At 44.7% G+C, this 15,540-nt stretch overlaps 1 protein-coding gene and 1 pseudogene across 1 annotated transcript in view; one reads left to right on the top strand and one right to left on the bottom strand.

Moving 5' to 3' along the window:
• The window catches only part of LOC138590918 (protein NLRC3-like), a 316,106-nt pseudogene that overhangs the window by 160,329 nt on the left and 140,237 nt on the right, over positions 1-15,540 (top strand).
• The window catches only part of LOC138590760 (NACHT, LRR and PYD domains-containing protein 12-like), a 117,461-nt gene continuing 107,231 nt past the window's right edge, over positions 5,311-15,540 (bottom strand). Inside the window, exons 10-15 of the mRNA XM_069661118.1 lie at positions 15,118-15,291; positions 12,801-12,974; positions 12,197-12,393; positions 10,469-10,617; positions 5,935-6,070; positions 5,311-5,453 (exon numbers count right to left, since the gene is read on the bottom strand). Of these exons, the coding sequence (XP_069517219.1) occupies positions 5,311-5,453; positions 5,935-6,070; positions 10,469-10,617; positions 12,197-12,393; positions 12,801-12,974; positions 15,118-15,291 (973 nt within the window). The remainder of the gene's footprint in view (positions 5,454-5,934; positions 6,071-10,468; positions 10,618-12,196; positions 12,394-12,800; positions 12,975-15,117; positions 15,292-15,540) is intronic.

Genomic DNA, 15,540 nt, shown 5'->3' with positions numbered 1-15,540 from the left:
CACGGTCACACTCTCGGGTGAAATGGCCAGGCTGCTGGCACCTCCTGCAAATTACAGAGCGAGACACCGGACCTGGTGGGAGAGGGGCCTGCAAAGAAGCTACTGTCTGGGCAAGCTGATTCAGCTGCTCCTGCTGACGCTTTAAGAGATCCATTACCTCGCCCAAGCCTGGCCCTTGGGGAGCAACCTGAGTGACTGGTTGGAGACGGCCTTGCACTCCATATTGGAGGCCATAAGAGCTTGGCAATGACGAGCTACGACCTCTAGTGCCACCTGGAAGGCCCTCCCTCTCCCATCTAATTGCCTCGCTCCGCAGCTCCAACAGGGTGATGGTGGGTTGGCGACGGACCAACTGCTTCAGCTCCCGACGGAGGGAGCTGTCAAGAACATGCTCTATGAACTGATCCCTAAGAAGAGCATCAGCATTGGGCATTCCATCCGGTGCATGATGCTCAACCTGCGCCATCAAAGCCATGAGAGCTAAGGAGAACTCCTGCAGTGTCTCCCCTTCCTGTTGGTGCCGAGAAAAGAAAGCCTGTTGTAGGGTGACGTATGACTGGCTACACCCATACAGCTCCTTTAAGATGGCAAGAACCCGAGCTGGGTCTCTGCGCTCTGCACCAGAGCGAAACTTGATCTCTTCCTTCGCCTCTCCTTCCAAATGATCAAAGATGAACAATGCTTGCTCTGGAGCAGAAAGGTGGCGAGCACGCGCACATGCCTGAACTTCCTCCACCCAGTCAACAATGCCTATGCCCGTCTTACCATTAAACGTGGGACATTTGCGGTCTCTTGGGATCACAACCAACCTCTCTGTAACTGCAGCTGGACCCGAAGAGGCCGGAGCAGCCCCACTAGGGCCCCCCGGCAAAACAGCACCCTCCCGACGGAGTCGCTCGTTGTCCGCCTTAAGCTGCAAAACCAACTCCCTAAGCTGCTGCATCTCCTCCTCCATGGTCACCTGGAAGACAGCTGCACAAGGTGATATGAAAAGCTACACAGTGGAATGAGCACTGCTGTTTTGGCTCTATGACTACAAAAATAATCTATCAAATGAGAAAAACAAAAAATAAATAAATAAATCACAATAATAGAAAAAAAATAAACCAAACACGTCTCTGCCCCTTTAAATATGGTAATCCTGCCAACAACGCCAAGTTTGTGGCAAGTGGAGGGTGGAAAAAGGTGTGTGTACCAACAACGCCACCTGGGGAGTTGCGCCCCAGGAAATAGTTATAATAATTTTAATATAATAATTTTTGTAAGGTCACGCAAGGTCCAAAATTACCACGGGGCAAGAGACTGTTGTAGAAAATATACAAAAATACTTTATTTTACAAATCAATAAAATTCACAAATTGACAGCTGTTTGCACGTCATGAAAACACTTGGGCCAAGGGAGGGGGAATGGATGGATGAGTGGACGGAGCTGAGGCTTACCACGGCGGCCCAGAACCAAAATCAAGGGAGGAGGAGAAACTAAATCAAAACACCCGTGGCACTGCACACACACGCAACTGGGGATCGGTGAGAAAAACCCACCACCAGGGGTTGGGTCGCCGCCTTGGGCCCACAGCGCCTGTCCACAAACAGAGAGGGAAAATGAAAACGGCCTCAGTGATCAACAGCTGACACACACACACACATACACGCACACGCGCGCGCATACACACACACACACACACACACACACCCAAACAACAATTAAGTAATAAAAGAAACAGAAACCAAAATACCAGTACACATAATAAACTACAAACATACAAAATAAATCACGTTAACAACCTAATTAATAAATCAATAAAATTTAGTGGCAATTCCGAGTCCAGGCGCCAGCTCAGTGAAGAGCGCAATGGCCACGGGGAGTCAACCGGGCCACACAGCGCCGCACAAACCCAAGGGCTAAAACAGGGAGAGTCCAGAAGAGGCCACAACGGGTCAAAGAGAAGAGAGCAGAGCCAAAACAGCACTGCCGTCCAGGAAGCTGCAGCAGTGGGTTAAACTACTTCGGCCTCACCGGCACAGCATCACAGAGGACGAGAGGAGGGATACTCCAGGCTGCAGCATAAAATCATTACAATCAGCCGGGAGCGGAGAAACAGATTATAAAAGAAAAGGCGGACAACGCCAACTTACCACATGGAGGCACAATCACACCCAGAGGGGCTACCAGCGGGACAACCCGGCCCCACGCCACCACAGTCTGCATCAAGAGAAGACTGTCACCTTTACGCATTTCAGCACATTGAATGGGAGAAAGAAGCAACTGTGCGCTTTACCTGTGCGCTGCGGGAGGAAACACGCACCGCAACAGCAGATGCGCCAACAGGCACGACAGCACCAAACCACAGCCACGCCACACAAGCTCCACCACGGCAGGCCACAGCCACCACCAGGGACCAGCGGATCCGGAAAAGGAGAGAGAGGCGCGCCAGGTATGGACACTCTATATAGCGGTGCGGTGCCGCCCATCAATCAGTGCTCCCGATAACACAACACAGCGCCCTGCTGCGAGAGGGGGTACACAGTGCTCCGGCCACAAGTATAAAAGGGCAAAAACAGCAGCAGTATTATGGTAGAGCAGCCGAGAATGAAACACTAAACATGAACCAGGCTCGTACTGCTGCCATTTAAATACATGCTGAGCCACCCTACTCACCACCATGAGGCTTCACGAGGGATTATTCAGCAAGGGCAGGGAACCACGGGCCAGAGTACGCTAAGTCACACTGTAAAGCTAAAACAAAAACATCTCATTAAAAACCTGTTTAAAAAGAAACTACAACTCAAATGGGATTGTGACATACCTGCTGCAACACCAACAACACAACAGCTCGCCAGACAGGAGCAAGAGCGACTTCACAAGGCCCGCAGTACCTTATATTATCTGATTAGTGTGTCGGTGGAGGAGGAGTCAGGTAAGGGGCTGCGTTCAAAGCTGCCCTGAACATGAAACAATGTTCTTACCACATGTAAATAAAAAAGAAAAGGAAAAAGGACAGTATTTCAAGTGATGGCAGCCAAACGATGAGGAAGGATGATGTGTATGTGGTTGGAATGATCGCTGTAACCCAAACAAACAGGATTTTCAAGGATCTACATGTGGTAGGAAAGTTTGTTGGAAGAAAAGTCAGATCTGTTAGGATAACGAGAAGTGGGATGGTTATCATTGAATGTATGTCGAAGCAGCAGAGAGATAAAGCTCTGAAAACACAAACATGTGAGGACTACAGCAGTGTCACCTGCTTCCCACATGGAGCAGAGGTCAGGAAGAAGGGGGTGCTAAGTGGCGTGCCTCTGTCTGTTGAGGTGGACTCTGCTTTGGATCTTCCAGGAGTGTGTGAAGCAAGACGAATGACAAGATGTGGAGAAGGAGAGACGGAGGACACTACATCAGTGTGTTTGTCTTTAGAAGGAGAATTGCCTGAGAGACTGTATCTTGATTACGTGTGCTACAGAGTGAGGCCGTATGAGAAAGCTCCTCTCAGGTGCTCCTGCTGTCAGGAGGACGGACATGTTGCTGCTGTGTGTAGAGGAATCAGAAGATGTGGGGAAAACAACTGTTATGACAGTAACTGTAAAGTAGAGAAAGATCAGGCAACGTGCCTTCACTGCAAGGGAAATCACTTCACAGGGTGTACACAGTGTCCAAAAAGACTGAAGGAGGAGAGAGTGAATAGGATCAGAGCTGAGAGGGGACTGTCACACGCTGAAGCTGTGAGAAGGATGGAGAGAACTGATGAAGTGATGGCTGTGCAAAAGGAAGAGGAGACAGTTGAGTCTGGGTTATAGAATGGGATATGTCATGAAAGGGGATCACGTTGGGTGGACAATGTCAATATTTTACAGTGTAAAACTGAAACAATCCAGTAGGTGGTGGTGATGTAATGATTATGGATTATGGAGAAGAAGAAAGCAGGAAGGAGACACAGCAGCAGGTAACTCAAAGGAAAAGAGAAAATAATTCATAGAATCTAATTAAAGCAATGACAAAGCAATGTACATTTTTGTGTACTATCACACGTGCTGTTCAAAATCTCAGAGCTGAACTTCCTCGAGGCAGGATGGGTGGAGTAACTCACATGCTGTGTTCCAAATGCAGTACTATACTAGCAGTACGTCCTGATTTGGCCAACATGTAGTATGCACTATGCAAACAAAAGCAAAATGTGCAGTATGCCAAAAATACCCGGATGTCGTACTGATTTGGAGAAAATCTCTAGTATGCATCGGACCAGTCTACCTCGCCTACTGTATCCCACAATGCAGAGCGCTGGAACGTCACAGCAGCAGTTGAAATGATGGACAGCAGCAGCATTCCAGCAGCAGGGGGCGCTATAGCTAAAGAAGTGGCGGTTATTGTTTACTTCCGCCTGGCGTAGCATACTGCAAAATGAATTTGAAAAGCTCCTCCATACTACATACTACCGCCGAACGCAGTATGCAGTATATCATGTAGTGTGTAGTATACAGTTTGAACACAGCCACAGTCATGGCAGAGTTCAGAGGTCATATAAGGGCTGGGTGTGATCATCATATCTCCCTTTGTCTGTGACCATGCTGAAACTGCACAGGCTCTCATGATATCACACATTGATTACTGCAGCTCCCGACTGGCAGGCCTTGCTGCATGCACAATCAAACCTCTGCAGATGATCCAGAACGCAGCAGCGCGACTGGTCTTCAATCAACACAAAACAGCACATGTGACTCCACTGCTCAAATCTCATCCAGGGCTACACTCCGTCCCGCCCACTACGCTCTGCCAATGAAAGGCGCCTGGTACTCCCATCACAACAGGGCCCTAAGTCTCTAACTAGACTCTTCTCCTCTGTCGCCCCCCGGTGGTGGAACGAGCTACCAAACTCCATTCGGTCCGCAGAGTCCCTTTCACCTTTAAGAAGAAGCTAAAGACCCAGCTCTTTATGAACACCTCTGACCTTAATGATAGTGATGCTATTGATGATGATGACATCGAGGATGTAGTTTATGCTGACTAGGATTATCATGATGATGATGATGATGTCTATATTGACCTTGTTGATGTTGCTGATGAAGATTATTATTATTTAAAAAAAAAAAAAACGCCCTATACACGGCCTGTTGGCACCAGTGTCCGATCACACTTGAAGCTGTTTTTCGGCTCTTACTGACTTTGTTCCCTCCCGTCTTGATCGTTGCTTGTGTTGTATTAACTCTCAGATGTACGTTGCTTTGGACAAAAGCGTCTGCTAAATGAAATTGTAACACTGTAACTGAGGCCTCGAGGGCAAACACACCCTCCTTCCACAAAAGGAGTAAAACTAGAGACTAGTTGACGTCCAACACAAACGCAGCCAAACAGCCCACTGGCCCTGCTGCCTCCTCTCTCCTGCTCTTTATCCTCCTGCCTGATTGCTGAAGTGATAACAGGTGAGCCTGATCACCTGCTGCAGCAAAGGGGGAAGCAGCACCTGAGGAGCACACAGGAGAGAGACACACAGAAAACACAACACAAAATACACAACACTACAGCACGTAACACCTCTCCCCATAAGAACAAACTTATTAAAAAACTTTGTTTACAAAGGGATACACACTCCAGGAAAGTGTGATTCAATAAACACCAGTTCACCCACCACCATGAAATGTTTCAGTGACATTACTCAGCAAAAAGCCATTGCTAAACACACCACATAGTGGAAGCAACAGTAACAATCCCACTACCAACCTGGGACGCAACATTATATCACAGGACAGCATCACACAGAGTGGGGCAAGAATGAAGCTTAACAAGTGTATTAGCTTACTGACTTTAAAGAAGGTTGAGCAAACGTGATGCCACACTTGACAGACACCAAGAGCTGAACAACTTGCCATCTAGTTGACCAACAGAAGGCACAGACAAAACATCAAACATGGATCACACATACACCAAGGTGGACGACACCTCACAGGGGACAGCCGACATTTTTGTCTCCTTTGTCTGGGCCTCCTCCTTTGATTCGGGATGACGGGTTGAACACATGGTTGGAAAAGACGCACTCTTATGGCCACTGAATTCCTCTTCGGTCAGCGGCAGAGACACAACCTACAGAGATAGAGATACCTAGAGAGATACACCTTCAGGCTCACCTGAAGCTCTGTTCTCAAGGTCACCAGCTAACAAAACCCTAACAGATGGCTTCTGGTACACCTCTACCAGTGAAAAACAGGAAGGATTGATGCCACATGCAACAAACGAATCCACAGGCAAATATACTAACCTTCAAAAGAAACAGAATTACACAAAACGTCCCCAGATCCTGCCTAACACAAATTTTACCTACCTATGTTCTGGGGCTCGAGGCAGCTAAGGCAACTATCAGAGGCCGAAACCCTGAAACGCCTACCCCCACCAGGGAAAAGGATTATATTTACACTCTGCTTGCTTCTATATAATTATACAGTTTATGATATGAACTTATATAAACTATCATTAGAGAGATTTTCTATCAAGTGTTGTTGGAGTTGGTGGACTACTTTTTAATTTAAAACAAGACAACTGAAATCTTAAAACTAGTTGGACCAAACTGAAAACATTTTTTCTGATAGAAATAAAATATTTAAGAATTATTTTGTCATCATGTTGGAAAATGGGGTTAAATTAAGCATCCAATGCTGCTGCAATAACCTTGAAATAAGGCAATATACCCAGTAATTCACATGAGAGAATAGCATATTGTGCTTATAATAAGTCACTGTGATTAAATGTAACTGTACAATGGGATTGGCTGCGAGAAGAAAGAGGTGAAACTGAGACAAACATGTTTCTTTATCAAACATAAGTTCAAGTCAAAAATCATGTTGGGGATGTAACACAATTGTGCAACAGCTGAAAGGACTCAAAGTGTTGTGAGATGTGAAAATGGTTCTTGTTCTGTGTGTCTGTAGGAACACATGATGTTGTGTCAAAAAGGTCACAGGCCACGGGCCAGGATAAGGCCTGACCCCCCCTGACTTGACACTTAATTACAAACTCTTAAAAATGGTAAAAGTCAAAGTTCAAAACTCTTAAAAAAAGTCAAAGTCTATAAAAAAGGCTCTGAGAAATAGCAGGATCTGATGCAACACCAGTTTCTTGTGTACAGATGGTCAAAGACAGCGACAAACTCGGAGCTCCACCAAGGTGTAACTGCCTGCACTGTGCAGAGCGTTGGCCTTATATACCCTGTGGTGGCCCCCCTTTCTGTGGAGCTTTCTAACACTCTGTTACACCTCTTTTTGTTATCTGCATGTGCTCTGCTCATCTCTAAGTGTGTCAGAAGCGGGCAGAAGTGGGATGATTTCTTCCTTCTTTTGGACTCTCATAGAGACGCACCCAGCTGCTTCTGGCTGGTTCCCGCTCTGGACTCTGGCTCAGGAGTCTGACACAGTCAGGACTGCCTATCCAGGAGTCCGATACAGTTGAGACTGACTAAACAGGATTCTGATACAGTTAAAACAGAGCACAGGGCAGAACAGGTGTTCAAAAAATGGCAAAGAGAAATCATTCTAAGTGTTAAAGCATCTGATTTTAAACACACTGTTAGCAGAATACATGCTTTTCACACAGAATACATCATCTTCACTCAGGTTACATGATTTACTTCACACTCAAGATGAATATGGTTTTTTCAAAACTCCTTCAACAGTGACTGCTGTGCTGTGCTGTCAGACTGACAATCAAACAGTGATTTCCTTTTGCTCATTATGTGCTCTGAATATGTGAAGAGATAAAAAGGAAAAGTCTGACTTTGACAAAGCAGTTTTGTCCTGGTGAGTGTTGATCAAACACTTTCATCATTCTGCTTATACTAGCTTAAAGCATGAAGTCACTGAAGACCAGTTATGACGACTCAATAGAAAATGACATCTTGAGATAATTCTGGGAGGAACTTTCAGTCTGTGGCGACCACTGTGGACAAAGCAGTACGTCTCATCTCTTTGCTGATCTTGTCCTGTACATGTGTAAGTCGTGTTTTCAGACCAAAAATCTCCTCCTGCTTTCTTCTAACAGTCAAACGTTTCTCTCACTGTGAATCTTTATGTGCAAAATGTCAAGAAAAGCTGTTTGTGCAGCGTGCTGTAAATGTCCTCGTCTGACACAGACCCGGTGGCAGCGGTTACAGGCATTAAAAACAACTATATAGAAATAATCAATCTTCTTCCTGATGCTCTCGTTTGCAGTTGTAGGTCACATAGAGGCGTCAGTATTAATTACAGCCTGTTTCATAAGCAGATAAAAACTTCTCACAGGAGCTTTAAGGACAAAAAAGCTTGAAAAAAGTGAAATTGTCTGGCTTACAAACTGCCTGGTAAGAAGAAAACTCTCTTTAAAAAGAAGCTCATGTTGCCTTGAGTTAAGATCTTCAATCTTAATCAGGTTTCATTTTTTAGTGTCCATGATGCTTTAAAACATTTCATGGTCATAATCACTCACTATGGAACTGGTTCCAAATGAAGCTGCCATCAGACTGTACGCACTACAAGCAGTTTGTGATGAGCTAACTGAACCTTTATTCACTAACCGGCCATCCTTATATGCTGTTAAAGTTTAATGACACGACGGGGCACATGACCTGCAGCAGCTGGCTGACTGTGAGCAGGTCTAAAGAGTCCTCTGGACCGCATCAACTAACTCCTCGTATCCATGGCAACGATCACTTGGATCCAGGGAAACCGCTCGCCTCTCATTCCTGTGTGATTTAATATTTCTCTGCTGTGTCTGTTGAAAATCTAGTTTTTATTTCTCTCTCTTCAGTCGGAGCAAAGCGCAGACAGACAGATCGTATCTGTATTTATTCAGTGAGAGAGACTGCTGTTAATGTTTTAATACAGGACGACCCCAAACCGACGAGGGAGGAGGAGAGACGGTAAGAGCTGTGATCCACAAGCAGCCTATTAGAGTTTATAATCCTGCAGCGCAGCGAGGACACAGATCTGTGTGTTTCTCGTGCCCCTGACTCAATAAGGTCCCAATCTGTCCCGTATTTCTGTGCACAGTCCGCTATAAAGGACAAACTACGTCTCCACATGCTGTGAATGACACGAGCGGGAGCTGTTACCTGCGAGCAATGACTGTATATAAAGGACTATATATGTCAAGTATGTATGTATATATCTTTTTATACAGTCTGTGCCCGCGAGCCGTTCATCATAGTTTATAATAACGCTGCGCGGGGAGGAGACAGATGTTTCATAACGTGGATCTGTGTGTTAATCACGCAGAACTTTCTGTCTGTTTCTTCACTGTTAACAGAGACTCCAGTCTGTTGTACTTCATATATTTCACTGATAAACACTGAACTGCAGAGGAACATCAGGCTTCATGACCAAACACAGTTTTATATCACGTCATCACTTCAGTCCGTACTCACCCGCTCCCTCCCTCCCTCCCTCTGTGCTCGTGCACAGCAGCTCCCCCTCTCTGTGCTGCGAGTCTGCATCACAGTTTTTCTTATTATTTGATGTTTTTTAAAGTCTAATGAAGGTGAACGAGGCTCCGTGTTTGCATACAGAGCGGGAAAGTGAGATCTGATCCCAAGTGGTCACTTTGGGTTCAGAAATAGCTGATCTCAGAGCAGTTTAGACTACAGCACCGAGAGTCATCTCCACTGGGTGTGATTCTGTTGTGGCAAAAAAAGTTCCCCGAACCCTCTTGTCTGCCACTTAATGTCAATCTCCAATAGTCAAAGTCTTGAAAAAACTCGGACAAGCAAACACTAGAGACTGGCAGAATCTGATGCAAAAAGAGTTTATTCCCGTATAAATACAAACAAATAAACCCGAGTCCATCCGGATAAGACTGCCCACACATTAGCTGCTCGGTCTTATATACTCTAAACTCCTCCCTCGCTGGGCTCCGGCACGTTTTTTCCCCATTGTCAGGTCTCTGCCTAATTAGTTAGTGTGTCGCAAGTGGCAGACTTGTGCCACCACCTGTTGGAGCCCCCCTCCCTCAACTCTGGCTCTCTGCCCTCAGCTTGTTAGGATTCTCCTTTAGAGCTTTAGAGCATTGGATTATAAGAACTTACTTTAAAACATTTGACTATAAAACCTGAACTATAAAACATGTGACTGTAAAACTTGAAGGCATTGGACAATAGAAACGTTAACTACATTTTGACCATAAAAAACTTTACCTTTAAGACATCTGATTATAAAGTTTCAGTGAAAACATTTGATTATAAAACTTTTGGATATATAACTTCAACTCTAAAACATTTGATTATAAAGTTTCAACTAAAACATTTGATTATAAAGTTTCAACTCTAAAACATTTGATTATAAAGTTTCACATTTTTTTCAAAGATTCCCTCCTGTGGGACTGAAAAGTCCCATAGCAACAACTTTAAGTGATCATTAAGACGATTAGTATCACTCATGACAAATGCATCATCCAGGCACATTTTTTTCCAACAATTCCTCTGTCAGTCACTGCTGGATGAAGCTCTCCTCTCCACTCTACCTCCCAGTAACATGGCCCAGTCAGAGCCTCCACACACACAAGCTGATGCTGCTGCTTCACCCTCTCTGGATCATCAGGACACAGCTGATCCTCTGATACACGACCATCCTCCTGATCGCTCACACTCTGACAGAGATCATTGCTTCCAGCTGATGAGAGAAGAAGACAGACAACAGAAGTCATATATCAGTGTTTACAGAGAGGCCCTCATCAGCTGTCAGTCAGCGAGGCAGCACATCCAGTTTAAAGACCAGCAGAGACTTCAGTCTGTTCATACCACAAGTCTGAACAGGACTTAAGTACACAGTGGAACTTAACTGCTGAGAGACCCTGAACGCATCATGACTGCAGAAACAGAGACATATTCACTGCTTACTGTAAACATGGATTCAAATCAGTTTCTCTGTGACATTTTTTCTGTCAGGGATAATGCCCGACGAGGTGTCCATTATCAGGAATCTGTGGACTCATGGAGGCCAGAGCCGCTAACACCTGAGGGTTTGACTGATACCTGGAACAATCATTACAATCTAATAAGGAACTAATAACACGAAAACATTATTCACTCCTCCAGTAAATAAAACAGGTCTTGGACACCACTCTGCAACAGGAGATATTTCATGTCTGCTCAGCTATTAGCGAGAAAGCTAACAATATACTTGCTACACGAAACGTAACCATGGTTCTGTGTAATAACAGACAGTGATTTGCAGGCTTCAGGCAGACTGATCTCAGAGCTGTGACAAAGATGAACTGATGAATTGTTTAGTGCTGAAATGAGAGAACGAACACTTTGAGATCAGATTTGATGGTACGACAGTTTGATGAACGAGGACCACTGTCTCTAAACATCTTGTGATGCTGTCAGCTGTAATCCAGCTTAATGTCCTGTACACATGAACACAACAACAACATTTGTCTTCACATCAAATCAAACACGTGATCACAACAAGCTTCGTGCTGATCTGATTGGCTGTCTGTTCTCTCTCTGTGTTTCTGTCCAATCCTGAAGCCTGTCACTGTTCTCCTCTCACAGCTTCACTGAGGACAGCAGCCACTGGTGTCACAGTCTGCTCCACTCTGCCAGTCTGCCACACCTCCTCATCAGACCAACTCCCTACACCTGTCTCTGCTCCACTCTACCTGTCAGCCACGCCTCCTCATCAGGCCAACTCTCCACACCTGTGAGAGCCCTGGCTGCATTTAAGCCTGCTCCTGTCTCTGCTTCAGTGCCAGATTGTTCTTGTACTATGCCTGACTTTCCAGCGTTTTTCCCCGGACTGATCACCTGTTGCCGACCTCGTCTGTCCCCGACCTGCCTGCCTCGTCTCTGCCCTGGATATTACCTCAGCCTTCTGTCTTCGACCACGAGTTTCGCCTATTCCCTCCTGGTTACACACCTGCTCGGCTCTGTGGCTACACAGCTCACCACTGGACCTGTCTGCCAGCTAGGTAATCCACCTGTTGTTGGCTTTGCCTTCAGTCAGCGACACCAGGCTCACTCCTTCTCAGATCTCGCAGAAGATCACTGTGAGCCAAGACTTTTCACCCTGCCACTGTATAAACTGTTAAAGACTGCAGTGATAAATAAAGGTCATTACCGACTGATATCCCGTCTGCCTGTGCTGCTTTTGGCTCCTCACCATACCCGTTACAACTGGGAGGGTTGGAGGTTTAGCAGACAATACTGGATCTTTGCTGTGATAATAACTGTGTTTAGTACAATACTGCTGAAGCCAACATTGACTGACCTCAGAGTCTCCAGTCTACTGTGTGGACTCTCCACAAGATCAGAGAGCAGCTTCACTCCTGAATCCTGCAGCTTGTTGTAGCTCAGCTGCAGCTCTCTCAGATGGGAGGGGTTGGACTTCAGAGCTGAGGCCAGAGAAGCACAGCTCATCTCTGACAAACTGCAGTTCCTCAATCTGAATAAAGAATAAATTATGTGACTTTGGAGGAAAATGTTGGAAAAAGAAAATACTGAATATATTTGTTATTTTCTGCTCGTACAAACTGAAATAATTAATAAATGTTTCTATTACTGATTTATTTAAAAACATGATGTGGAATAAAAGATGAAATCAGGTGTTTCAGAGGTTCACAGTGAATTATACAGTGTAGGATTTTTCTTGTTCTATGAAGGTTTTAAATGTGGAACTCAACATTGCTCTGCTACAGTCAATGGACTAAAGCAGTGAAGAAGAAAATAGACTTCAGCATTAAGATACTCAGTGTGGATCAGTATAATATCAGCCTCATGTCTGCAGTTTAGTGTCAACACAACTTTCACATCATATTAATCTCAGCACAGAAGTAAAACATGGTTTCTGACCTCAGAGTCTCCAGTCTACAGTGTGGACTCTCCAGAAAACCACACAGCAGCTTCACTCCTGAATCCTGCAGCTTGTTGGAGTTCAGCCGCAGCTCTCTCAGATGGGAGGGGTTGGACTTCAGAGCTGAGGCCAGAGAAGCACAGCTCATCTCTGACAACCTGCAGCCACTCAATCTGAATAAAGAATAAATGATGTGACGTTAGAATACAATGTTCCTGCATGAAATCCTTTAATGTTTAATGATGTGTTCAGAGCTGAAGAAGGTTAAGAAGGTCAAAGTTCAGAAAGTGGAAACTCCAAACACCTGAACACAACAGGATGCAGGTTAAAATGTGTGAAATACACAAAGTGAAAAAGAGCTCTCATTAATATTAATGACAACATGCTGCTACTTCAATAAAGACGCAGCGACTTCACCTCTTAAACTCTGCAAGTGTGACAAGTTCAAATATAACACACTCATAGTCTGATACAAGTTACAGTTTAGTGCTTCTTGGTCTGTGATGATGTTAAAATCTGTGATTAGGTTAAAAAGATCAAACATTTATGACGACTGATTCAAATAAAACATTTTGAAAAATGCTCAAAGTGGGCAAGTGGCTGAGAGCGGGGTGGAGGGGGGTGGTTGTGTCCTGCAGCTCAGTGACGTCCCCTCCCCTGGCCAGAGAAATGTGGAGAACAACACAGAGTCACAAGGCACATATGCCACAGAGGGCTCTTTTGAGGTGGAGGACTTCTCCCCTCCAGAGTCCCCTGAAGAACACTTTCGTGTGGTGGAGGACCGTGGTGGTCCCGAGCCCTATCAGCTCGAGCCGCTGGCTCCAGCCCCACGAAAGCCTGAAGCCGGAGCTTTCGGAGCCAAGGCAAGACAAGTCGCATGCGCCGACCGCTAACAGCCTGTTACAGTTATTTCTGATTCTGAAGAGAGAATGGGCGCAGTCTCTGAGTGGTAACGTGACGTTAGCGAGAAGGCTAATGTACAGTGTGCTAGCAACAATAGTGTAAACTCTAGTGAAAGATGTGTCTCGGTCAGGATATATTTGATAATGAGGGCGGTTTCACAGACGCCCTCTCAAAGATGGGGCCAGGGGGTGTACCGCCCACCTCTGATTGACAGGCGATAACAATCTTTTTTTTATTAATTTCCTGATGTCATTTTGTCCCAAACGGTCGTGTCTACGTCACCATCAGCTGGCAAGGTCCAGGGCTGATTTAAAAACATTATGGCGTGTTGAGCCATTTACAACCCATGAAATGCCCATTTTTATAAATTTGTTACGAATTGTCAATATTAACACCAGCATTGATGTTTCATCACAGGACAGCAATATAATTTAGATTACAGCTCAAAAAACATGTTTAAGTGTGCAGTGACTCTTTAAAAACACTATTAAAATGGTTATAATGAAATCAGGTGTTTCAGAGGTTCACAGTGAATTATACAGTGTAGGATTTTTCTTGTTCTATGAAGGTTTTAAATGTGTAACTCAACATTGCTCTGCTACAGTCAATGGACTAAAGCAGTGAAGAAGAAAATAGACTTCAGCATTAAGATACTCAGTGTGGATCAGTATAATATCAGCCTCATGTCTGCAGTTTAGTGTCAACACAACTTTCACATCATATTAATCTCAGCACAGAAGTAAAACATGGTTTCTGACCTCAGAGTCTCCAGTCTACAGTGTGGACTCTCCAGAAAACCACACAGCAGCTTCACTCCTGAATCCTGCAGCTTGTTGTGGCTCAGCTGCAGCTCTCTCAGATGGGAGGGGTTGGACTTCAGAGCTGAGGCCAGAGAAGCCCAGCTCATCTCTGACGACCAGCAGTGACTCAATCTGAATAAAGAATAAATGATGTGACGTTAGAATACAATGTTCCTGCATGAAATCCTTTAATGTTTAATAATGTGTTCAGAGCTGAAGAAGGTTAAGAAGGTCAAAGTTCAGAAAGTGGAAACTCCAAACACCTGAACACAACAGGATGCAGGTTAAAATGTGTGAAATACACAAAGTGAAAAAGAGCTCTCATTAATATTAATGACAACATGCTGCTACTTCAATAAAGACGCAGCGACTTCACCTCTTAAACTCTGCAAGTGTGACAAGTTCAAATATAACACACTCATAGTCTGATACAAGTTACAGTTTAGTGCTTCTTGGTCTGTGATGATGTTAAAATCTGTGATTAGGTTAAAAAGATCAAACATTTATGACGACTGATTCAAATAAAACACATATTTAAAACACTATTAAAATGGTTGTAATGCTAATTAGGTGATATTTAATCTCAGCACAGAAGTAAAAAATGGTTTCTGACCTCAGAGTCTCCAGTCTACAGTGTGGACTCTCCAGAAAACCACACAGCAGCTTCACTGCTGAATCCTGCAGCTCGTTGTCACTCAGCTGCAGCTCTCTCAGATGGGAGGGGTTGGACTTCAGAGCTGAGGCCAGAGAAGCACATCTCATCTCTGACAAACTGCAGCTCCACAACCTGAATAAAGAATGAAGACAAAATTACAGATTTTCCTTCAAATGAGTGGAGTGACTTTTCCATTGTGTTCTGTGGATCATCATGACGTCAGCCTTCTGCAGTCATCATCCAAATGTCAACAGAACATTCATACACCTTTTCATGTCAGCACAGGTTAATAACATGCTGCTGATCTCAGTCACGTCTGTAATTAGAGAATCATGAACACATCAGACATGTTGGACTAAACACTGTTCATTCATTCATTTA

Source organism: Semicossyphus pulcher, unplaced genomic scaffold, assembly GCF_022749685.1.
Source record: "Semicossyphus pulcher isolate SPU_LCO1_2020_fin unplaced genomic scaffold, fSemPul1.0.p SCAF_14, whole genome shotgun sequence".
NCBI classification, from domain to species: domain Eukaryota; kingdom Metazoa; phylum Chordata; class Actinopteri; order Labriformes; family Labridae; genus Semicossyphus; species Semicossyphus pulcher.
Note: the sequence above shows the minus strand (reverse complement) of the source record. Positions and strands in the feature narration are given on the sequence as shown.